The sequence below is a fragment of the Coregonus lavaretus genome (genome assembly GCF_964263955.1).
Source record: "Coregonus lavaretus genome assembly, contig: HAP1_SCAFFOLD_3375, whole genome shotgun sequence".
NCBI classification, from domain to species: Eukaryota; Metazoa; Chordata; class Actinopteri; order Salmoniformes; family Salmonidae; genus Coregonus; species Coregonus lavaretus.
This window is the reverse complement of record NW_028165828.1, coordinates 40,680-64,090: the sequence shown is the minus strand read 5'-3', so window position 1 is coordinate 64,090 and position 23,411 is coordinate 40,680. Positions and strand designations below refer to the sequence as shown.

The window sequence follows — 23,411 nt, the reverse complement described above, 5'->3', positions numbered from 1 at the left end:
GGAGGGTTCGTTGACACGTCATCAGAGAGCATCACACACTGAGGGAGGGAGGAAGACACAGTAAACTGTCATCAAAGTGCATTTTGTGCACCATGCAGAATGATACAGGGGCACAGAAAGGAGAGGCTCATATATGGTAATTCAGCAATGCTGAATCAGCACCACTTGGTCAAAGTTAATCATGGACTCTTGGGCAGAAAGACACACGTCGACATTTCATCAAAGTGAGCCAGAGAGTGGCAGAGGTGCAGAGAGGAGAGAGGAGCGACACGTCCGCTTCAATCAGTCAGGCCCTGTCAGCCAGAGGTCAGCTGGTAGAGGTCAGCCCCCCCTGTGGCCGTTTAGACAGTGTCAGCACTCAGAGAGAGTGTAACCTAACGCCTGAATTTCTGCCCAGGGAGGTGAACCCTGAGAGAGACTTAGTCTGTGTTTAATCCTCCCAGCCTCAGCACAGAGCAGGCAGAGGAGAGACTGCAGGGCATCCCTAACCCACTTTCACGCTCATTCACTCTCTCCAGACTTAGCTCTCGCTCTCTTTCTCTCTCTCTCTCGCTCTCAGATACTCACATATTAAAATTTCCCACACATATTACACAACCTACGTTTACCAACTACACACATTGCTGACTGTGTGTTTACATAGCACTCCCTCTCTTTCCCCCTCCTGTGCTCTCTCTCTCTCTCTCTCTCTCTTCTCTCTCTCTCTCTCTCTCTCTCTCTCTCTCTCTCTCTTCTCTCTCTCTCTCTCTCTCTCTCTCTCTCTCTCTCTCTCTCTCTCTCTCTCTCTCTCTCTCTCTCTCTCTCTCTCTCTCTCTCTCTCTCTCTCTCTCTCTCTCTCTCTCTCTCTCTCACACAAACACATACTCTGGTCTGTATTTACATAGTAATTCATACTCACACACAGACTTGCACACACTCATACACGCACGCACACACACGGATACACAGACAGATACACACACAGGGATACACACACACACCCTATAGAAAGGAGGTCAGTAGTGCTGAACGATTAACTGAAATGTCGGTTATTTTTCCGTTTTTAAACAACTAATTGACCAAAGTCGGTTTAATTATTTGAATTACATTTCAAAGAATTCTGAGTTCAAGGAGCACATTGCGCTGCAGTTTCTCTAGAGATAAATCAGATTATGCCAGTTCTGTGCGATGTAGTAGGGAGTTGTAGTTTCCAACAGGCCATACTGTAGTTTTACATACTGTAGTTTAGCACAGAAAACTTGATAATTAACTACAATGACCATAATCCATTGCACGGCTACTTGTCCAGTCTTTTTCTTTTACGCCTGCTACATAAGGGAAAGAAGAATGCGCGATCAAGAGGGTACAGATAGAGAGCAGTTTCTTCGTGATCTAAGTGATTAATAGTTGGTATTCAGCAGTCAAAAGTATGCCTTATTTACTTGAAGAACTACACAAAATAGGTATTTTGTCAGACAGCATTGGCAGCAGCTCTATAGAGATGAGATGATGACTTAGAATGAAATAATAAAGTCTTCAAATAAAACAAATGTAATATACACAACAACTGAAATATTTTTATTAAAGTAAAGTAATGTGAATAACTGATGGTTAATAAGTGATAAGCAGTAATGGACAGTCATTACCATCATGGGACTTTTATTAATTGTTTTATTCTGTGTTGTTACAGCTTTCAACCCACATAATGCATACTGCATAGTGAAACCAAAATAATTGTTCAATAATCGAACTGAAACGGAGCCGACCTCAAAAAGCACTAATCAGCACCAGAGGACAGTGACCTAGCAGTGTGGTGCCAGGACAACAACCTCTCCCTCAACGTCAGCAAGACAAAGGAGCTGGTCGTGGACTACAGGAAATGGAGGGCTGAGCACGCCCCCATTCACATCGACGGGGCTGTAGTGGAGCGGGTCGAAAGCTTCAAGTTCCTCGGTGTCCACATCACTAAGGAATTAACATGGTCCACACACACCAACACCAACACCAACACCAACAGTCTTGAAGAGAGCACGACAACACCTCTTCCCCCTCAGGAGGCTGAAAACATTTGGCATGGGCCCTCAGATCCTCAAAAGGTTCTACAGCTGCACCATTGAGAGCATCTTGAATGGCTGCATCACCGCGGTGTCAGAGGAAGGCCCTAACAATTTTTTAAGACTCCAGCCACCCAAGACACAGACTGTTCTCTCTGCTACCGCACGGCAAGCGGTACTGATGCACCAAGTCTGGAACCAACAGGACCCTGAACAGCTTCTACCCCCAAGCCATAAAACTACTAATTAGTTACCCAAATAGCTACCCGGACTATCTGCATTGACGTATGTGATGACTCTTTTGACTCATCACATACGCTGCTGCTACTGTTTATTATCTATCCTGTTGCCTAGTCTCTTCATCCCTACCTAGATGTACATATCTACATCAATTACCTCATCAATTACCTTTTTCTTTTGTTTTTCTCTCTGCATTGTTGGGATGGGCCCTGTTTACGAAGCATTTGACAAATAAAAGTTGATTTAATTTAATTTGATTTGACACACACACACACACACACACACACACACACACACGTATTTATATAGTAATACACACATCTACACACAGTCTCCCCCTGTCCATCTCTCCCCACCCCCATACTCAGCTCTGGATCAATGGGAATCCTGTCCCTCTCGCCAGCAGCAGGAAGAACCATTCCGGCCCCACATTCCTCCGAGAGGCAGAGTGAGGGAAAGAGAGAGGGAGGGGAAGAGAGAGGGAAGAGAGGGGAGTACAGAGGGGAAAATGCAAAGAGGGGTAGGAAGAGTGAGGGAAAGAGAGGGGGGGAGTGGGAAAGGCGGAGAGGGTTAGGAGAGAGGTGAGAGAGAAAGAGAAAGCGAGGGGAAAGCAAGGGAGGGAGGGAGAGAGAAAAGGGGCGGGGGAGCAAGGAGAGGCAGAGGGCAGGGTGCAGAGACAGAGACAGAGACAGAGACGGAGACGGGGCTGAGAGGTGGGGGGAGGGGTAGAGCAGGATTTCCCCAGGAGGAAGCAGACAGAAAGGGAACCATTGTGTGTCCTACGAGGGACACCGTACACATTGATCCCTAGGAACAATCCATGGCCTGTGGGTTAGGGACCCACTCCATACAGGAGAGAACGAGGGGGAGACAGAGGTGAAGAAAGAGAGAGAGAGAGAGAGAGAGAGAGAGAGAGAGAGAGAGAGAGAGAGAGAGAGAGAGAGAGAGAGAGAGAGAGAGAGAGAGAGAGAGAGAGAGAGAGAGAGAGAAAATGAGGGGGCAAGAGAGAGATGGAGAGGGGGGAAAGGGGTTGAAGAGAAGGAGTGAGGGAAAAAGACGAGGAAGAAAGAGGGCAGGCTGGTGTACCTCTAAAACACCAATAAAGAACACCACTCACCATACCACAGAGTCTATATGGAGGCTCTATAGACACGTGTATTTTTGCCTATGTATGAATTATTGTCCCTCTCACCATTTTAGTTCTAATTGGTTGTCTAGTCTGTTTCTAGTGTCTGTGTTTGTCTGTCTGACTTTGACTGTCTAAAAGTTAATCTGTCTGCATCCTCTCCGTGTTTGTTTCTGCACTCCTCTGCATAAAATGTAAATTCTGTTATAAATGTAGATGCTAAAATAAGTCTGTCCTTAATGCAGATGGTATCTCAATACAAGTCTGTTTATCTTTCTGTCTCTAGCTGTCTTTCTATGCACTTCCCTGTCCCCCTGTCTTTCCCCCTGTCTGTACCCTTGTCTTTCCCCCTGTCTGTCCCCATCTGTCCCCCTGTCTGTCCCTCTGTCTGTACCCTTGTCTGTCCCCCTGTCTGTCCCCATCTGTCCCCCTGTCTGTCCCTCTGTCTGTACCCTTGTCTGTCCCCCTGTCTGTCCCTCTGTCTGTACCCTTGTCTGTCCCCGTCTGTCCCCCTGTCTGTCCCCCTATCTGTCCCCCTGTCTGTCCCTCTGTCTGTACCCTTGTCTGTCCCCCTGTCTGTCCCCCTGTCTGTCCCCCTGTCTGTCCCCCTATCTGTCCCCCTGTCTGTGTCAGTCTCAGTCTCAGTGCAGTCAGCCAGTCACTTACTTGGGGTGTTTGTTGAACATGACAGGGAGGAACTCATCGACAGGTAACATCTTGCTGAAGGCCTGAGCAGCCAGCAGCTTCCTGGCGCCCTGCGCTGATAGGGCATAGCCCAGTGTCCAATAGGAGTAGTCAGCCTCCACCAGGTTATTAACCCCTTCCACCGAACGCTCCGGCTGGCGCACCTGCATACGCTTACGCCCAACATAGCTACAGGAGAGAGAGAACGATAGATGGAATTAATTATACATAAGCACAAAATGTATAATTACACATCATAACAATGCTATTTGTAGACTTGTTTCTTACATGAGATCCCAGTCCAGCAGGGCCTTCTCTACTTCCTCCATGATGGTGATCATTCGCCTCTTAAACCTGGGCTCAAACCTCACGTCATCCTCCAGCACCAGCACCTTGGAAAGACCACGCTCCGCCATCTGACAACAACACAGAGAATAGGCAAGAGGTCACAAATACGCAAGAGGACACAACCACTGAGAGGATAGGGGATCTCCATCTATCGTAAGGATAGTATGGTTAGTTCAGCGTACCTGTACCCAGGTGGAGTGGTGGCTGAGGAAGCAGCCTATCTCTCCTCTGGTTAAAACACGGCCAGAGTATGGGTCCTTATAACCTGGAATCATCTCTATACCCAACGCATGCAGCTGAGAAGTGTTCAGAGCCCTGAGAGAGAGATAATATTATATACATTAAATATAATATTACGCCATTTAGCAGACGCTTTCATCCAAAGCGACTTACAGTCATGTGTGCATACATTTTTACGTATGGGTGGTCCCGGGGATCGAACCCACTACCCTGGCGTTACAAGCGCCATGCTCTACCAATTGAGCTACAGAGGACCACAGGGAAGGAGAGCGACAGAGAGAGAGAAAGAGAGAGGCAGAGAGGGATTGTGATCGATGAACAGAGAACTAATTTAAACCATAGTGTCCCATGCAGCTGTGCAGTCCTGTGGCTGTGTGTGTGTGTGTGTGTGTGTGTGTGTGTTAGTGTGAGAGACCTACTTGCCGTCCACTGCGTCAGTGAGGGTGGCCTGCAGACCCAGAGAGGCCATGGTGCTCAACATCCGCTGTCTCCTGTCCAGACGACGTTTCAGATTGATCAGGAAGATCTGATACGAAGGGAGGGAGGGAGGGAGGGAGGGAAGGAAGGGGGAGAGAGAGGGAGCAATCAGAGTAGGAAGGCAGAGTTGGAAGGAGGGGGAGAGACACGGGGGTAATGGATGAAGGAACAGAAGGAAGTAAGACCAGGAAAGGGAGGGGGAGAAATAAATGTCACATCAAAGAATGATGGATGAATTCTCAATATAAACAGTTCCTCTAAACCAGGGGTGGGCAATCATTTATGCTCGAGGGCAACATCGGGATCTCAAAACTAAGCGGAGGGACGCTGAGATTTTTTTCGGACCGATTTCTTCGGCAAAATCAATTTGCGGGCCAGAAAAAGGGCAGTTATTTGAAAACGTTTAAGTCCATTATCATTTTAGACATTCAAGAGTGGCCAGGATAGTTTTTTTTAACCCCAAATAATAATTCCCACCTCCCAAAATATGTATATATACTTAAACCTCCCCCGGGCCATATTGAATGGTCTCGCAGGCCGGATCTGTATGTTGCCCACCCCTGCTCGAAACAGTCAGGGCCAGTGTCATACTCTACCTCATCAAAGCCCATCTTGTCCTGCGGCATCTGGGGATTGTACAGGTACTCTGAGGGTGCTATGTTGTGGTCAACTGTAAATAAAGACAGAGGAGTCAAAGTTAGAGTTAATACAGAGTTAATACAGCAGAGTGGGATCAGAGAGAGTATTTCCTCTAGGCTCAAACTGGTTTATTTACCATTCTCATAAGCAGAGAGAGGCACTGTGGGAGAGCTGAGGGAGGGCGAGGAGGGGGAAGGGAGGAAGGAAAGAGAGAGAGAAATAAAGAGTTAGCAGAGAGGAAGAGGCGAAGCGAGAGGGTTTACTCTGCCCTAAGTCTGTCCACGAAAATAATACTTTTTGTATGGAGGTCAACGAGAGAGTGTCGAATTTGGTCAACAAACTTTTTTATTGCTAATTTTCTACGTGAGGCTTATTTGATCTAATAGAAGTTTCGTAATGGTTAGGTTGTTACGAATGCACTGATATAAATGGACGCAAGTGGCATTTCAGCAACTTGAAAGAAACAACTTTATATCGGAGTTGTGCCTGTTGTTCACACACATATCTGCCCTCGCATTGACTAGAATGGTCCCAACTGATCTCGCCTCCTCCAGCATTCCATCTTTGAGGACATGTATTTCCATTGTTAGAGCGGTCACTTGACTATCTTGTCAATATAATAGATCATCTTTGGAGTTAGTAAAGCACTGCAGCAGGCCTGAGACAGTTCTATAGGTAGAAAGAAGTAGTGATGGTCTATAGATACCCAAAAACTATTAACTGCAATTCTGGTGAAAAGCATCAGGTCAGGGTTAAGGATAGGTTTTGGCTTAGGCCTTAGGGTTAGGGTTAGGGTTAACTTCAGGGGTAAGGCATGGTTCAGTGTTAGTGGACCATCTGTAGGGGATTCTTTGAAGTCTGTGTTACCAGAGAGTTTGTGATGTATTGGCAGGGAGGTCAGAGAAGAGGGAGATAACAGAGATGAAGCAGCACTTTGAAGGAAAGATCAGACAAAGTAATGTAAGGTGTTTATTTTGATTTAGAGAGTAGTGTGTGTGTGTCATCTGTGTGTGTGTTTGTGTTTGTCATCAGTGTGTGTGCTTACTCATGGCCTCAGCGATGGTGTGTGTGAAGCTCTCCTTCTCATCGTCAACATTCTGCGAGGCCTTCAGAGGAACCGGCAGGAAGCCATAGTGCTCTCTGTTACACACGTACATCTGCACATCTGGAAACAAACACACAGTCACACAGAGTTCATCAAAAACACACTGATACACACATAAACCTGGACATCTGGAAACAAACACTGCTATACACAAAAACACTAACATGATCGTATCTGCGAAGTACATGCTGGTAGACAACCTACAGACTCACACAGCTAAGCATACACAATGTCTCATATAACCACAGTATTTAAAGGAAGATACAGTAAGCACAAGGATATCAACTGGAATATACAACCAATGGTCGCGCTTCCCGACTGGCCTTGGGATTTGAAGCAATCCACAGCTATTTTTTGGGAGAGGCTGGTGATCCTCTGTGGCTGAATCATGCTCTCTGGTGTAGTGTTTTGAAGGATTTTATTTGTTTTTGTGTAGACAGGAGTAGTTGTATGGTTTTGGCGAGTTCAATTCTGTTTACTTTGGAAGAGGCTTGGCCTCACCTGTCCTATTGGACTCCTATGGTTTTGTGTATAAGTAACTTAGCTACTTTAGTGTACATACATACCATGTCTACACATACGATTTCTACATGTTCCCATTCAATAACATGTACCATTTGTGGGTATTAGGGCCTCTTTTGAATGGTAACTAAGTACTCAATGTCTGACAGGTTCAATCACTCATGATCAGTATCATTCTGTGGTCACTGGTCATCATCATATGCCTTTAGCATTTCAGATGGATACAGATAGTATTGTCTCAGTTATTATCTATGCTTAGAGCACGTCAATGGTTGTATTGAATTGTTTAATGCCATAACCAATGGAGGAAACACTTAAAGAACATGGCCGTGTGTGTGTCAATGTGTGTGAGAGTTGTGTGAGCGTGAGTGTGTGTGTGTGTGTGTGTGTGTGAGAGAGAGAGAGAGAGAGAGAGAGAGAGAGAGAGAGAGAGAGAGAGAGAGAGAGAGAGAGTGAGAGATGTGAGTGAGTGTTTGACTTTATTGTGTGTAAGTGTTTGTGCATTCCTGTTATGTGTGTAATAGTTCTGCTTGTACCTTACCAATCATTAGCCACATCAAATAATTACACACATTCAGTCAAGTCATTAAGTCACACATCTGATTACCCAGCTTGCCTTGTTTCCCTCATTGTAAAACATGCCTTCTGCACAAGACATATAGAACTACTCTGAGAACTACTATAAGACACAGAACTAGCCTTATTCTCCCCTAGCTCATTTCCTGTTGGATTTGACAGATCTGAAGAAATCGCATAGGTGTAAATATTATAGCATGAGGTTCCTACAATATCCCCTGTGCCCAAATGGAAGGCTGGGTGGAGCCATAAGCACTTTGATTACACTTTTTTCATCACATCTGTGGTGGTGGTCGGGGCTAGGGTTTGTTTCTGAACCAGGCTATATGACTCTAAGCTTACACAGTTGGTGCGTGGGTGGGGTAGCTATAGTGTGAGGGCTATGTTTTACAACACATCCAATAACATGGACTAGGATGTTGTTTCTGGGCAGGATCATGGTGACCACACGTGGCGGAGTTGGAGGGATGGGGGGCGATTGGCGGTGGGGGTGTGGGTTGAACTCTGACCTGCCTGCCGGGCAGAGAAGGAGAACACCATGATGTCATCAAAGGCCCAGCTGTAGTCAGGGTGAGGGGGGTAGAAGGCCAGCTCCCCGCTGGCGTCACGCCTCAGGTCCAGCAGGAAGGTAGAGTGCACCATGGGTACAGCAAAGCAACCCAGACGCTTCCACTCCCTGATTGGCTGGTAGTCAGGGGTACGTTTGTAGTAACCCTGGGAGAGAGATGGAGAGAGAAGGAGGCAGAGAGAGATTTTAAAATGAGAAGGGCTGAGGGGTACAGATGGTCATTGGACTGACTTTAATTGTCACAGTGAAGAGGTGACAAAGAGAGTAGTGAGGTGGTCTCTATTTGGCTGTTTACCTGTGGGGTGATGCCACACCAGAAGTTAGAGTAGAGAGAGCGTGACTCCAGCATGGGAGCCACCAGAGTCAGGTTCTCAGCCATGAGCAGGTTGAGAATCTTTGGGTTGGTCAGCAGGTTATCACTGTCTGCAAACTAGATACAGAGAGAGACAGAGCAGGATACCGTATAAACGCACAGAATGTAATCGAACAAACATCTAATATTGCAGGTATACAATCTCACGCAACCGTAGACAGAGTGAAAGCAGGTATCATCATTCGCATAAAATAATGCCGCTAACTAATGTTACACTGAAATGTAACACATGTAATCTCATAGGTATATTATGAACTCTGTCTCACCAGTATGTAATCTGCCCAGCGTTCCCGTGCTGCCTTAAGAGCAGCCTGCCTCAGTTTCATCACATGGTTGAATCGGGACGGAGGCCAGTGCTTGGGCCCCCACTCATCAGTATAGGACCTGAGGACAGGACAAAGAGCTTTACTTTCAGTGTCTCATATTCACCACGCACTGATGAGCAGTGAACTTCAAAGATGTAGAAAATTAAGGAATGTGAACCAGAATAGATGGTGTGGTGAGATGCCCTGAGGCTGGGGAGAGGGTAAAGTAGACTTACTTGGGCTCCTCCATAGGTCTCCACTCCACATAGTGGTACTGGTCCTGGGCCTGCTTCAGCCACTCCCTCAGCATGGCTGTGCTGTTGTCCACACTGTGGTCTGTCGCTGCCCTGAGACACAACATAGCATGGGACACTATATTAACACAACACAATGCACAAACAAGGGAATGAAGTACCAACTCACTGTAGCCCTTTCCTGCAGTCAAATGACCAAAACCCCCTCTAGTGGCCTCATGGGTGGAGCGTTATTAATATTTTTCATTATTTCATAACTAATAAACATTATTTCAAAAAACCAGCAGAAAATCTGGTGTTTTTATGTCAAACGGTTTTGTTATATTTCAGTCTTCTGTGATGTATATAAAGTGTAATATTGTGATGCAAACTCAAAATTGAATACATTTCAACTCTATATCTGACATGATACAGGTATATACTGTATTCTATTCTACTGTGTTTTAATCAATGCCACTTCGACATTGCTCGTCCTAATATTTATATATTTCTTAATTTTATTATTTTACTGTTAGATTTGTGTATTGTTGTGAATTGCTAGATACTACTGCACTGTTGGAACTAGGAACACAAGAATATCGCTACACCCACAATAGCATCTGCTAAATATGTGTATGTGACCAATACAATTTGATTTGATTTGATTTGGCCTTCTTTTTTAAGCCCATAACCATGTGTGTGAGGTGTATATGTTTGTTTCAAAGTAGATGTATTTAAGACTGCCAAGAAACACTGTGTGACCCTGATTTAGCCCACTGCAGTATTAACAAACCGTGATGAGAGTGTCTACATAACATATCAAGGTAATGTGTCGACATGATACAGCAACATGATGATGCTGATATACTGTGTGTAGGATCAAAACACGCGCACAAACGCGCACACACACAGTGTCCTGTGTAAATCAGGTATGGCAGACAGTTTGGAACGCTATAAGGTGGAAAGGATGCAAGTACAAACCATAGAGAGTAAGAAGAACAACAAACAAACAGGCCAGAGTGTACAGTAAAGTACTGCAGCAGGAACACCTCTATCCTCCTTACACACACTGCTGCCACTGTCTGCACACCGTGCGCCTGTCCTCACACACACCTACTCTGACTCTGTCCCAGACTCATCCAGTCACACATTCACCCTCACTTTCTCACCCATGCTATCACACTATCACTTCTACAGAGTTGTAGCCTTACAGTAATGGCCTTTGGCGTTGAGAGGGTATCTATAGCATAACTTCAGCATAACCAAGTAAATCTAACCTGCTTCCCTCTCTCTCGCTCTGCATCCAATACAGTATGTGCTTAATGGGGGAAAGGTCAATAGAGAGAGAGCGAGGCTAGTGTATCTGTAGAGGTCGCTGTGCCACTGCTGGCACACACACGCACACACACACACACACACACACACACACACACTGGAGTTTTCCACTGCTTGCTGTAATATTCCTGGCCGTAACCTCGCCAGACAAACTCATACCCTACTATGTTAGAGTGCAGACAGATCAGAGATAGTAGTGTATAAACACACATTTTACAAAACCGCTGCTAACACTGTCCACCATGAGATAACACTGTAGACACAATTCATTACACACACTCAGCTCAGAGATAAAAATATTGACTTCTGTGACACACACACAGCTCCAGAGAGAGAGAGAGAGAGGGATAGACAGAGAGGGATGGAGAGAGAGAGATCTCTCAGTAGACAGTTGTGACTTCGTATTAACAGCTAGACACTAACAGATTTCCAGACAGACAGTGCCTGTCCAGCTGGAGAGAGAACGTAGGCCTGAAGGACCACAGGGGTAATCATGGGGTTAGTAACAGCCCTTTCACAACGTGTCCCAGTGTGTGTGTTCGTTCATGTTTGAGCCTGTGTGAGGAAGTATACAGTGCCTTCAGAAAGTATTCACACCCCTTGACTTTTTCCACATTTTGTTGTATTACAAAGTGGGATTAAAATGGATTTCAAAATTATAACATTTGTAAAGAATTAATGAAAAATAAAACACTAATATATCTTGATTAGATAAGTATTCAACCCCCTGAGTCAATACATGTTAGAATCACCATTGGCAGTGATTACAGCTGTGAGTCTTTCTGGGTACGTCTCTAAGAGCTTTGCACACCTGGATTGTACAATATTTGCACATTATTCATAAAAAAATTATTCAAGATCTGTCAAGTTGGTTGTTGATCATAACTAGACAGCCATTTTCAAGTCTTGTCATATATTTTCAAGCTGATTTAAGTCAAAACTGTAACTAGGCCACACAGGAACATTCAATGTTGTCTTGGTAAGCAACTCCAGTGTATACTTGGCCTTGTGTTTTAGGTTATTGTCCTGCTGAAAGGTGAGTTTGTCTCCCAGTGTCTGTTGGAAAGCAGAGTGAAACATGTTTTCCTATAGGACTTTGCCTGTAGCTCTAATCCATTTATTTGTATCATATAAACACCCTACTCCTTGCCGATGAGAAGCATACCCATAACATGATGCAGCCACCACCAGTGATGTGTTATGTTGAATTTGCCCCAAACATAATGCTTTGTATTCAGGAAATAAAGTTAATTGCTTTGCCACATTTGTTGCAGTTTTACTTTAGTACCTTATTGCAAACAGGATGCATGTTTTGGAATATTTGTATTCTGTACAGGCTTCCTTCTTTTCACAGTGTCAATTAGGTTAGTATTGTTAGTATTGTGGAGTAACTTAAAAAATCGCAGCACACCCACCCCCAAACATCTTCCCAAGGATATGTACCCATAACATGATGCAGCCACCACTATGCTTGAAAATATAGAGAGTGGTACTCAGTAATGTGTTGTTTTAGATTTGCCCCAAACATTGCAAACAGGATGCATGTTTTGGAATATTTTTATTCTGTACAGGCTTCCTTCTTTTCACTCTGTCAATTAGGTTAGTATTGTGGAGTAACTACAATGTTGTTGATCCATCCTCAGTTTTCTCCTATCACAATCATTAAACTCTGTAACTGTTTTAAAGTCACCATTGGCCTCATTGTGAAATCCCTGAACAGTTTCCTTCCTCTACGGCAACTGAGTTAGGAAGGATGCCTGTATCTTTGTATTGATATACAATTCCAAAGTGTAATTAGTAACTTCACCATGCTCAAAGGGATATTCAATGTCTGCTTCCTTTTTTTTTTTTTTTTATCTATCAATAGGTGCCCTTGTTTGCGAGGCATTAGAACACCTCCCTGGTCTTTGTGGTTGAATCTGTGTTTGAAATTCACTGCTCAACTGACGGACCTTACAGATAATTGTATTCGTGGGGTACAGAGATGAGGTAGTCATTCATAAATCATGTTAAACACTATTATTGCACACAGAGTCAGTCCATGCAACTTATTATGTGACTTGTTAAGCACATTTTTACTCCTGAACTTATTTAGGCTTGCTATAACAAAGTGGTTGAATACTTATTGACTCAAGATATTTCAGCTTTTCATTTTTAATTAATTTGTAAAAATAAATAATAATTCCACTTTGACATTATTGTGTGACAAAAAAATCTCAATTTTAAATCCAGGCTGTGACACAACAACATGTGGAGAAAGTAAAGGGATATGAAAACTTTCGGAATGCACTGTACATACATAAGTATTCAGACCCTTTGCTATGAGACTCGAAATTGAGCTCATGTGCATCCTGTTTCCATTGATCCTCCTTGAGATGTTCCTACAACTTGATTGGAGTCCACCTGTGGTAAATTCAATTGATTGGACATGATTTGGAAAGGCACACAGCTGTCTATATAAGGTCCCACAGTTGACAGTGCATGTCAGAGCAAAAACCAAGCCATGAGGTCGAAGGAATTGTCTGCAGAGCTCCGAGACAGGAATGTGTCTGTTTTTGCTTTGTCATTATGGGGTATTGTGTGTAGATTGATGAGGGGAAAAAACGATTGAATCCATTTTAGAATAAGGCTGTAACGTAACAAAATGTGGAAAAAGTCAAGGGGTCTGAATACTTTCTGAATGCACTGTACATGTTTTATGATAATGTCAGCAGTGGTTTACGTGTGTGTGTATATGTGTTTTGCAGAGAGGTCTAATGAAAGGTATTTCAAAATAGCGTGTGTGTGTTTGCACATGAATGGGTATGTGGGTGTAAGCTGTTAAGGTAAAAACACCTGACCTGGAGGTAATAAGTGGATGTGCAGTGTTTTACATGTTTTTTCAACCACAAAATGGCATATTGCTGGAGGAAATAAATGTGTTGGTACATTACTTTTTCAAATGAAAGACATAGCTCTGGGATTTGAATAGGCGTAGATCTGTGAAAAGGTCCAAAACAGAGGAGATTCCATACGTTCTGTGTATGAGAATGCGTGTATGTGCATGTGCGTGTGTGTGTATGTTTTGTGATTGCACATTCTGGAGCATGAGATTGAATTGTATTACTTTGTTCCCTTGCTATATTCCTTATAGGAGTCTGTGAGGTCACACTGACAAATATGTTAGAAGGATTGTATCTCATACCTTAAGAAAAAGTAAACCTATATAGTAAATTCCTAACCATGCTCAATAAAACACAGACAAACAAACAGATGACCACACTAAGGTTACATTTCCACATTCCCCACTAAAATGCTAACGTTTTCATATCTGGCCACAATTCCAGGAGGAGCCTATTCAACCATATAGCAGTTGAAGGTTTCTGACTGTTCTTCATTCTTCACTAAGCCCCTCTGAGCCTTAACACACAGCTCTGTAATATAATATAAGTGCAGTGTAATATTTTCCATTACGGAAGCAACATCTAATTTTGACTTATGTAAGATTACAGTTGGCCGTGTGTGTGTGTGAGGGGGGGGGGGGGGGGGCTGTATCGGCAGAGGATAGGCACACAGCCCGAGGTGTCTATCTTTCACCTTTGTGTCTCTTCGTTCAGTTTTTTTAGGCGAATCTCCATCATTCCATCTCCTCTCTCCATCTCGTATTCCACACATGCATGTCCTGTTTCAGGGAGGATTTATCCTTTCCAGGCCTCTCAATTTCCTCTCCCCAGCCAGGGAGGGTACAGAGCAGCAGCTTGAGTCCCTGTGTGTCCCCTGTCTCCCAGGCTGCCTGGTCATCCCCACATCCCCCTAACCACAGTCACATGCACCGCAGCCAAGCCTGAAAGTCAATGGCAATGATGTGTGAATGGAAAGAATGAATGCGCTTGTGGGATACTGTGTATATCTATACAAAAAAAAAGTGTATTCATAAGTGCACATAGTGGCAGTGTATTAGCGCTTCTGTGCATGTGTGTGTACTGTACGTGTAAGAGAGAGTGTTAAAGTGTCAACTCCTGCTGAGTTTTAAAGGTGTTTAACCCTTTACACTAGTGGGAATTGGTCTATATGGATAGGGCTAAATATAAATGTTCCTGACAGAACAAATATGAAATGCAGAAGTATGGTAGCAATTACAAGGGAACAGTTTGGAGATGATGAGAAAATTATTAGACCAAAGTTGAGGACACAAGAGTTCACCTGACATAAGACTGAATCCAAACATTACACTGTTGATTTATATGTGCATTTTACATTTACTGTACTTTTCGCCGTATATGTTGATAACGAAATCTGAAAATACTCTGGATATATTCAGTAACATGATAAGAATATTCCTGGAAAATGTGTGGTAGGTGAAACATAAGACAAAAAAATGACAAGGGTTTGAGTGAGGACTAACTGGTGTCTCCAAATGGCCACACACCTCTCCAAAGTGTGAACAGTTCCTAAGTAATTTAAATGCAAAGTCTTCAACTATAAGGTGCTTTTATGAGCTCTCCTAGCTTTGTTGTTGAGGAACTAGAGCAAGCACACTTGTAGTTGTTTTGTTTGGAACACAACACTATCCCTGCCATCACAGAATTATTGTTTACGCAAATCTCAATCTGGGTCAGATGGACATAATTTCAAAGCTTGTTCTATTGCCAACATGACTAGCTACGTTTTAAATACGATCTTACAGTGTTAGGCTTTCACCAGGCAATTCAAAGAAGCAGATCATAATTTTGGTCTGCATAGAAAGGAGTCATGAGTTCATTCAGGTGCGTGTTCCATGGCAAATTTTCTTCACAATAGTTGTTCAGAACAACCCAGGGTATGACGCCATGTCATCTTCTGTACATCAAACATAGTGATCATAAACATTGACGCTGTATATGACATGAGTTTTATTATATGGAAATGTGAAGTGTTTGGCTTGATTGTATGACATCAAAGCAGTATTTATTATAATCCTCAACGTCAAGTTTTTTCAAATACATCAAGTCCTCTTAATTTACAGCATTTCCCTCACTCAGACAACAAAACATTTGCAAAAGTTGCCCAATTAGCGGTAGGGATGGGGGGCAACTTCTTGTCACATGGGGTGATCAAGTTCAGAACTGCCGTCAGTCAAAACCCATACAGAGCTGTGAAGCGCAGAGCCTGAGCTCTGACGTAATTTATAGCATTTTACTGTACAGCTTCTCTGTGACCAAATCTGCCATTTTTAACCCGTATACGAGTACGAGTGTAAAGGGTTAACAATCCAGGCTTTGGGGGTTTGGACTGGACACTGGTCCCCCCTTCCTCCCTCCTTCTTTTCACTCATCCCTCACTTTATTCATCCACTCTGCCCTCTTGGAAGTTTCCAGTAACTCTCCGGCTCATTATCTTCAGGCCTGGAGCGCTGCGTCTCTACTTTCTTTCTTTATGATCTGCATCTGGACAACACATGCTCCTAGGTTCACCTACACATCCTTCCCCTCTCTCTCTCCATCCCTCTCTCCTTTATCTATGGGTCCCACCTGGACTGGCTATACCATCATCAGTGAGGAGGGTGTGATTAGCTGACAGTGAGAGTGATCAATGGGAGGGGTCAGGGGACAGAAGGGTCACACCTGGTCCAAAAACACTCAACAAACACTTCAGTGAAAGTTACGATGCCTAAAATCCTTCTACTGTATCTGGATTGGATATGCCCTCTTACCGTAGCTAGTGTTAACAGATATACATCACTCTATCTAAATTGTGTGTGTGTCTATTAAGTCTGCAGTAGCCCCCCCCCCCCCCTCCCCAGGCTGACGTGGCTGCAGCAATGCATGCTGGCCTGGCAGGGAAGGGGAGGGGATGAATGAGATGGCAGGGAAGGGGAGGGGTTGAGTGAGACCTTCTAGCCGAATTCCTCAGAACATTCACAGTCAACACAGGACAGAATGGCTCATGCTCCTCCCCCTTAGAGCCTATAAAACACCCCATCTTACCACATCCTCACACAACCTGACCTATCATGACTTATCCATACACACTCTCAGTCAGGCCAAACAAGGTAACTTGCAAATCTGTCAGAAGAATCTCTGTGTTGTTGACCTCTGGGCTACCACACATACCTTCTACACACATAAATCCCTTTCATCCATAAATTCACACTGTCAATTTCGACACACATTGAATGCCTTGATACCTAACATGTCATTTCCCACACTTAGTCACTCACATGAAATACACAGACAGCTTTGAAACATACACTGAGTGTACAAAACATTAAGAACACCTTCCTAATAATGAGTTGCACCCCCCCTTTTGCCCTCAGAACAGCCTCGATTTGTTGGGGCATGGACTCTACAATGTGTCGAAAGCGTTCCACAGGGATGCTGGCCCATGTTGACTCCAATGCTTCCCACAGTTGTGTGAAGTTGGCTGGATGTTCTTTGGGTGGTGGACCATTCTTGATACACAATGGGAAACTGTTGAGTGTGAAAAACCCAGCAGCGTTGCAGTTCTTGACACAAACCGATGCGCCTGGCACCTACTACCATACCCCATTCACCCTCTGAATGGCACACATACACAATCCATGTCTCATTTGTCTCAATGCTTAAAAATCCTTCTTTAACCTTTCTCCTTCCCTTCATATCACTGATTGAAGTGGATTTAACAAGTGATATCAATAAGGGATCATAGCTTTCACCTGGATTCACCTGGTCAGTCTATGTCATGGAAAAAGCAATCACTTTGTTTATAAAGGAAAATGAGAAAGACAGATAGAGAGATAGAGAGAGAGAGAGAGAGAGAGAGAGAGAGAGAGAGAGAGAGAGAGAGAGAGAGAGAGAGACAGGAAGGATAGAAGAGGGATGGGTAGAGAGTGAGAGAGAGACAGGAAGGATAGAAGAGGGATGGGTAAAGTGAGAGAGAGAGAGAGACAGGAAGGATAGAAGAGGGATGGGTAGAGAGTGAGAGAGACAGGAAGGATAGAAGAGGGATGGGTAGAGAGTGAGAGAGAGAGAGACAGGAAGGATAGAAGAGGGATGGGTAGAGAGTGAGAGAGACAGGAAGGATAGAAGAGGGATGGGTAGAGAGAGAGAGAGACAGGAAGGATAGAAGAGGGATGGGTAGAGTGAGAGAGAGAGAGAGAGACAGGAAGGATAGAAGAGGGATGGGTAGAGAGTGAGAGAGAGACAGGAAGGATAGAAGAGGGATGGGTAGAGAGTGAGAGAGCATGAACAGCAGTAGTAAAGTGTGTCTCAGGATGATGACACACAGTCAGGCAGACTGGACTAAAATTATATTTCCTCTGTGACAACATGAGCTCCTCCCCACTGTTGAATAAATAGCTGTCCTGTCATCATAACATCCCTCAAAACACTTCACGATCCCCACCTCCATCTCTCTCACTCTCTCTCTCTCTTTCTTTATCTGTTACAAAACATCCCTCAAAACCCTTTACCTGACACAACATACCTCCCCACCTTTCTTTCTTTCTTTCTTTCTTTCTTTCTTTCTTTCTTTCTTTCTTTCTTTCTTTCTTTCTTTCTTTCTTTCTTTTTTCTTTCTTTCTTTCTTTCTTTCTTTCTTTCTTTCTTTCTTTCTCTCTCTCTCTCTCTCGCACTCTCTCTCTCTCGCTCTCTCTCTCTCTCTCTCTTTCTCTCCTGCTAAGGTATTTTCCTGTCTTTCTGAAAAGAAATGAACTACTTTGTCTGGATGGCAGTCTATTTCAGCATTGGCCAGATCCATTGTTGCTGGGCTGCCTCTGGAACTATTAGGCAAGAGACAATCACTTCCATGCTATGTAACAGGCCCTTCTAACTGAGCACTCTGCTCTGTTTCAGCTCTCCTTTGGGGATTCACTGACACTAACATATGGCCCGGGATGTTCTGAGTACAGCCACAACTCCTGGCAGGGGACATGGAGCTGTTTTCTCTGATGTCAGACACAGGTCTGGGAACAGTCCCATCTCCTTTCAGGTTTTATGATGGAACCACTGGCTGAGTATTAACACTCCTAAGGTAAGAATGGTGTGTGTAAATCATATCAGGAGTGTGTGTGTTCGTGTTCTGTTGAGTGAGTTAGAAGGTGGTATGGATTATGTTGTGTGAATCAAGGAGTTCCTGTGTCACTGTGCTACTGCCTAAGCACAAGTCTGGCCCAAGGCGATGGGAAAATTGGTATGGGATTGGGAATGGGAACCAGAAGGAGAGGCAGGGTACTGGCCAGCTGAGTAGAAACAGACACACACACCACCACCACATGCAGACCCCAACGGACTGACCCTGGGCCAGAGCACTGGGGATAATCAAACACACACTCACATACCAGCCATGTGCCAGTGATATGATCTAATGCACATGAAAGAGAGGGAGAGGGAGAGAGAGAGAGAGAGAGAGAGAGAGAGAGAGAGAGAGAGAGAGAGAGAGACAGAGAGAGAGAGAGAGAGAGAGAGAGAGAGAGAGAGAGAGAGAGAGAGAGAGAGAGAAAACTCACTACTCTGTGGAGTCCAGCAGCTGATACTCGCTGCGGCGGCTGTAGCAGACACGGAGGCCTGGGTCGGAAGATGAGATAGACAGAGAAACCAAGAGAGAACAAATCTGATATAATCATTTACATTCAAAAAAGCCCGAATTGCCTGCTTCAATTCCAACAAAATCTTTTCCTGTCTTCAAAAATGTCAAAGGATCTCCTGACATGATCAAAAATACATCAACCAGGGCCCTCCTCCCCAGACCTGACAGAAGAATTAGAACCATGAGATACACCTCCAGATCCCACACTGCTATCAGGCCTAAGGTGACACACTTGCACTCAAAGGTGGATCAAGTTTCTACACTCCCAGCAAGATTCTACACAGCACAACATAATTCTGGGAGTTGGAATATAGTGTAGATCAGAGGAAATAGTTGGTTATTGAACTGCTACTTAGCTTTCAATGTTGTAATCCGGTAGAAAGGGAGCTCTTTGGAAGCAAGGGTCGTGTTGGCATTGGCAACAATTTCTGGTTTATCCTTTACTATAATGGCATTAGACTCATTATACTTCTGAAGAAGATCCGCCTGGTTAAAGGTGCATCTGCTATCTCCCCACTGAAGGATGGGACTCTGAGATATGGAATAGAGATAATCCCATCCTTGTAAAGAACAAATCGGAACCAGAGTCTGAATCACAGCACACCATCATCCTGTAAAAGCTGACAGTGAGTGATATACAATGCATTCGGAAAATATTCAGACCCCTTGACTTTTTCCACATTTTGTTACGTTACAGTCTTATTCTAAAATGAATTAAATCAATTTTTTTCCTCATCAATCTACACACAATACCCCATAATGACAAAGCAAAAACAGGTTTTTAGAAATGTAAGCACATTTATAAAGAACAAAAACCTGAAATACCACATTTACATAAGTATTCAGACCCTTTACTCAGTACTTTGTTGAAGCACCTTTGGCAGCGATTACAGCCTCGAGTCTTCTTGGGTATGACGCTACAAGCTTGGCACACCTGTATTTGGGGAGTTTCTCCCATTCTTCTCTGCAGATTCTCTCAAGCTCTGTCATGTTGGATTGGGAGTGTCGCTGCACAGCTATTTTCGGTCCCTCCAGAGATGTTAGATCGGGTTCAATGTAAAAGTTCAAGTCCGGGCTTTGGCTGGGCCATTCAAGGACATTCAGAGACTTGTCCCGAAGCCACTCCTACGTTTTCTTGGCTGTGCGCTTAGGGTCGTTGTCCTGTTGGAAGGTGAACCTTCGCACCAGTCTGAGGTCCTGAGCAGGTTTTCATCAAGGATCTCACTGTACTTTGGTCCATTCTTCTTTCCCTCGATCCTGACTAGTCTCCCAGTCCCTGCTGCTAAAAACATCCCCACAGCATGATGCTGCCACCACCATGCTTCACCGGAGGGATGGTGCCAGGTTTCCTCCAGACGTGACGCTTGGCATTCAGGCCAAAGAGTTCAATCTTGGTTTCATCAGACAAGAGAATCTTGTTTCTCATGGTTGGAGAGTCTTTAGTTGCCTTTTGGCAAACTCCAAGCGGGCTGTCATGTGCCTTTTACTGAGGAGTGGCTTCCGTCTGGCCACTCTTCCATAAAGGCCTGATTGGTGGAGTGCGGCAGAGATGGTTGTCCTTCTGGAAGGTTCTCCCATCTCCACAGAGGAACTCTGGAGCTCTGTCAGAGTGACCATCGGGTTCTTGGTCACCTCCCTGACCAAGGCCCTTCTCCCCCGATTGCTCAGTTTGGCCGGGCGGCCAGCTCTAGGAATAGTCTAGGTGGTTCCAAACTTCTTCCATTTCAGAATGATGGAGGACACTGTGTTCTTGGGGACCTTCAATGCTGCAGACATTTTTTTGTAGCCTTCCCCAGATCTGTGCCTCGAAACAATCCTGTTTCGGAGCTCTACGGACAGTTCCTTCGACCTCATGGCTTTGTTTTTGCTCTGACATGCACTGTCAACTGTGGGACCTTATATAGACAGGTGTGTGCCTTGACTCGAGGCATACCCAAGAAGACTCGATGCTGTAATCGCTGCCAAAGGTGCTTCAGCAAAGTACTGAGTAAAGGGTCTGAATACCTATGTAAATGTGATATTTCAGTTGTTGTGTTTTTATACATTTGCACACATTTCTAAAAAACTGTTTTTGCTTTGTCATTATGGAGTATTGTGTGTATATTTATGAGGGGGAAAAAATATATATATAAAAATATTGATTTAATTCATTTTAGAATAAGACTGTAACGTAACAAAATGTGGAAAAAGTAAAGGGGTCTGAATACTTTCCGAATGCACTGTATATCTCACATCATGTCCTTTAGGATGTTGTTGGTAACTACTGGAATTTGTCTGTGCTAACAACACTAGTATACATAAGGTCTAAGGCCACATATGGTTTAGATGGTACTCTCTATCATTAAACAATTCTATGTGGTTCAGAATTTTTCTTTGTGGTTCAGACATCTTGGTGTGTGCATTGTGCAGTATGCTATGTTATATGATACTCTAATATGGGGAGTATAGAAACAACAAGGAATTCTTTGTTATTATGTCACATCAATACAGTTCATTCCGGGAACAGCTTCTGTTGTCTTGTCACAGTCCTGACATGCTCTATGTCGAAACACATCGACAAATCATCTCTCCCTCCAGTTCACCACCTGGTAAAGCACTTCCAATAAACAGCCCACAGACCTAGCTCCAGGCTACTGAGTTACTCCTGAACGCTGCCCCAAAGATGAGTTCAGCCTTTCCCTCCAGTCACAACACATAGTCATGACCTGGGGACCAATCACATGGCTGAGTTACATTCCATCAACCAATCACTGGCCTGGGTCCAGGCCCCGTGTCCAGTCGTTGGCCTGCAGCCAGCTCAATGTTGTCCTGGGGGCAGAGGAGGGAGGGGAGGGGGGAGGGTACACTGTTTGAGCATGGATGGAATGTGGGTTCACTTACTAACCTGCTCAGTGCCCCTGGGTAATTCTCAACACAAGCCTGCCAACCACCCTGCCTCCGCCCCCTGTCTACCTCTTTTGCCTAATAACCATTCCCTGCATTCTTTCACAGCACAGTGTGAGTCTTTCTCACCTCTCTCTCAGTCCTCTCTGTCAGACTCAGACACGTCCATTTGCTTTTCAGACTACGAAAGATTTCTGTGTAGAGTGTGTTATCCCATCTGTTCTCTGTCTTTATCATACACACAGACTGCCCTTCCTCCAGCCATGACCCAGTTGAAACTCTCATGTGCCCCTACGTACACACATGCACGCACACACACAAACACACACATGAACAGCGACAGTCTCCGTGTCGCAGAGGAAGGACAGGGAGAACTGAAAGGTGAGCAGTGTACAAGCTCTACCCGTCAGCCCCAATACAAACACACTCACACAGCCTTGGGCCCTGCCGCCCAGTAATCAGCCACTGGCACTGGGTCTATGGCCAGCACACATTTAATAACAAATCGTAATTCTACCATTCTGTGGCTTTTCACTGCCTCTCTCTTTATATAGGTTGTATAATATAATAATATGCCATTTAGCAGACATTTTATCCAAAGCGACTTACAGTCATGTGCATGGCGTTATAAGCGCCATGCTCTACCAATTGAGCTACAGAGGACCACATTGAGCTACAGAGGACCACATTGAGCTACAGAGGACCACATTGAGCTACAGAGGACCACATTGAGCTACAGAGGACCACATTGAGCTACAGAGGACCACATTGAGCTACAGAGGACCAGTATAACCACTGTTGTTTATGTTTATACAATACATATACTGTATATTTCTACATTTGAAAACCAATTCCCATGGGACCTTGTTACACTTCAGATCCAATAAGGATACCAACATTTTGACATTTGTTGCGTTTTATATTACTTTTACAAAACGGTTGTACAAGTATCGGAGGAGGCTATTGGCTCATGCATCCCAATTAAATGCACAGCAACAGTGAGAATGGATTTTCCTCTCTCTTGTATAAGTACAGACACACCACCTATCAACACTGAGATTTGAGGCAACTTTTGAGAAACACTGATGTCTAGTTTTCTACTCAGTTTGACTCTGGCAGATTCACATACTTCAAAAACTCGTCTTTATGGTACAGTCATTATCAACACTGAACATCTAGGCTGCTCAACCACCCAATAAAT

At 44.2% G+C, this 23,411-nt stretch overlaps 1 protein-coding gene across 1 annotated transcript in view; it reads right to left on the bottom strand.

The window, feature by feature from the left end:
- Positions 1 to 4,061: 4,061 nt before the first annotated feature.
- The window catches only part of LOC311115443 (procollagen galactosyltransferase 2-like), a gene marked incomplete at its 3' end in the record, with an annotated part of 30,164 nt that continues 10,814 nt past the window's right edge, over positions 4,062 to 23,411 (bottom strand). The window contains exons 2-11 of the mRNA XM_084190622.1: positions 9,473 to 9,583; positions 9,198 to 9,315; positions 8,854 to 8,988; positions 8,500 to 8,704; positions 6,833 to 6,952; positions 5,745 to 5,818; positions 5,091 to 5,197; positions 4,614 to 4,746; positions 4,372 to 4,499; positions 4,062 to 4,272 (exon numbers count right to left, since the gene is read on the bottom strand). Coding sequence (XP_084046748.1) covers positions 4,062 to 4,272; positions 4,372 to 4,499; positions 4,614 to 4,746; positions 5,091 to 5,197; positions 5,745 to 5,818; positions 6,833 to 6,952; positions 8,500 to 8,704; positions 8,854 to 8,988; positions 9,198 to 9,315; positions 9,473 to 9,583 — 1,342 coding nt within the window. The remainder of the gene's footprint in view (positions 4,273 to 4,371; positions 4,500 to 4,613; positions 4,747 to 5,090; positions 5,198 to 5,744; positions 5,819 to 6,832; positions 6,953 to 8,499; positions 8,705 to 8,853; positions 8,989 to 9,197; positions 9,316 to 9,472; positions 9,584 to 23,411) is intronic.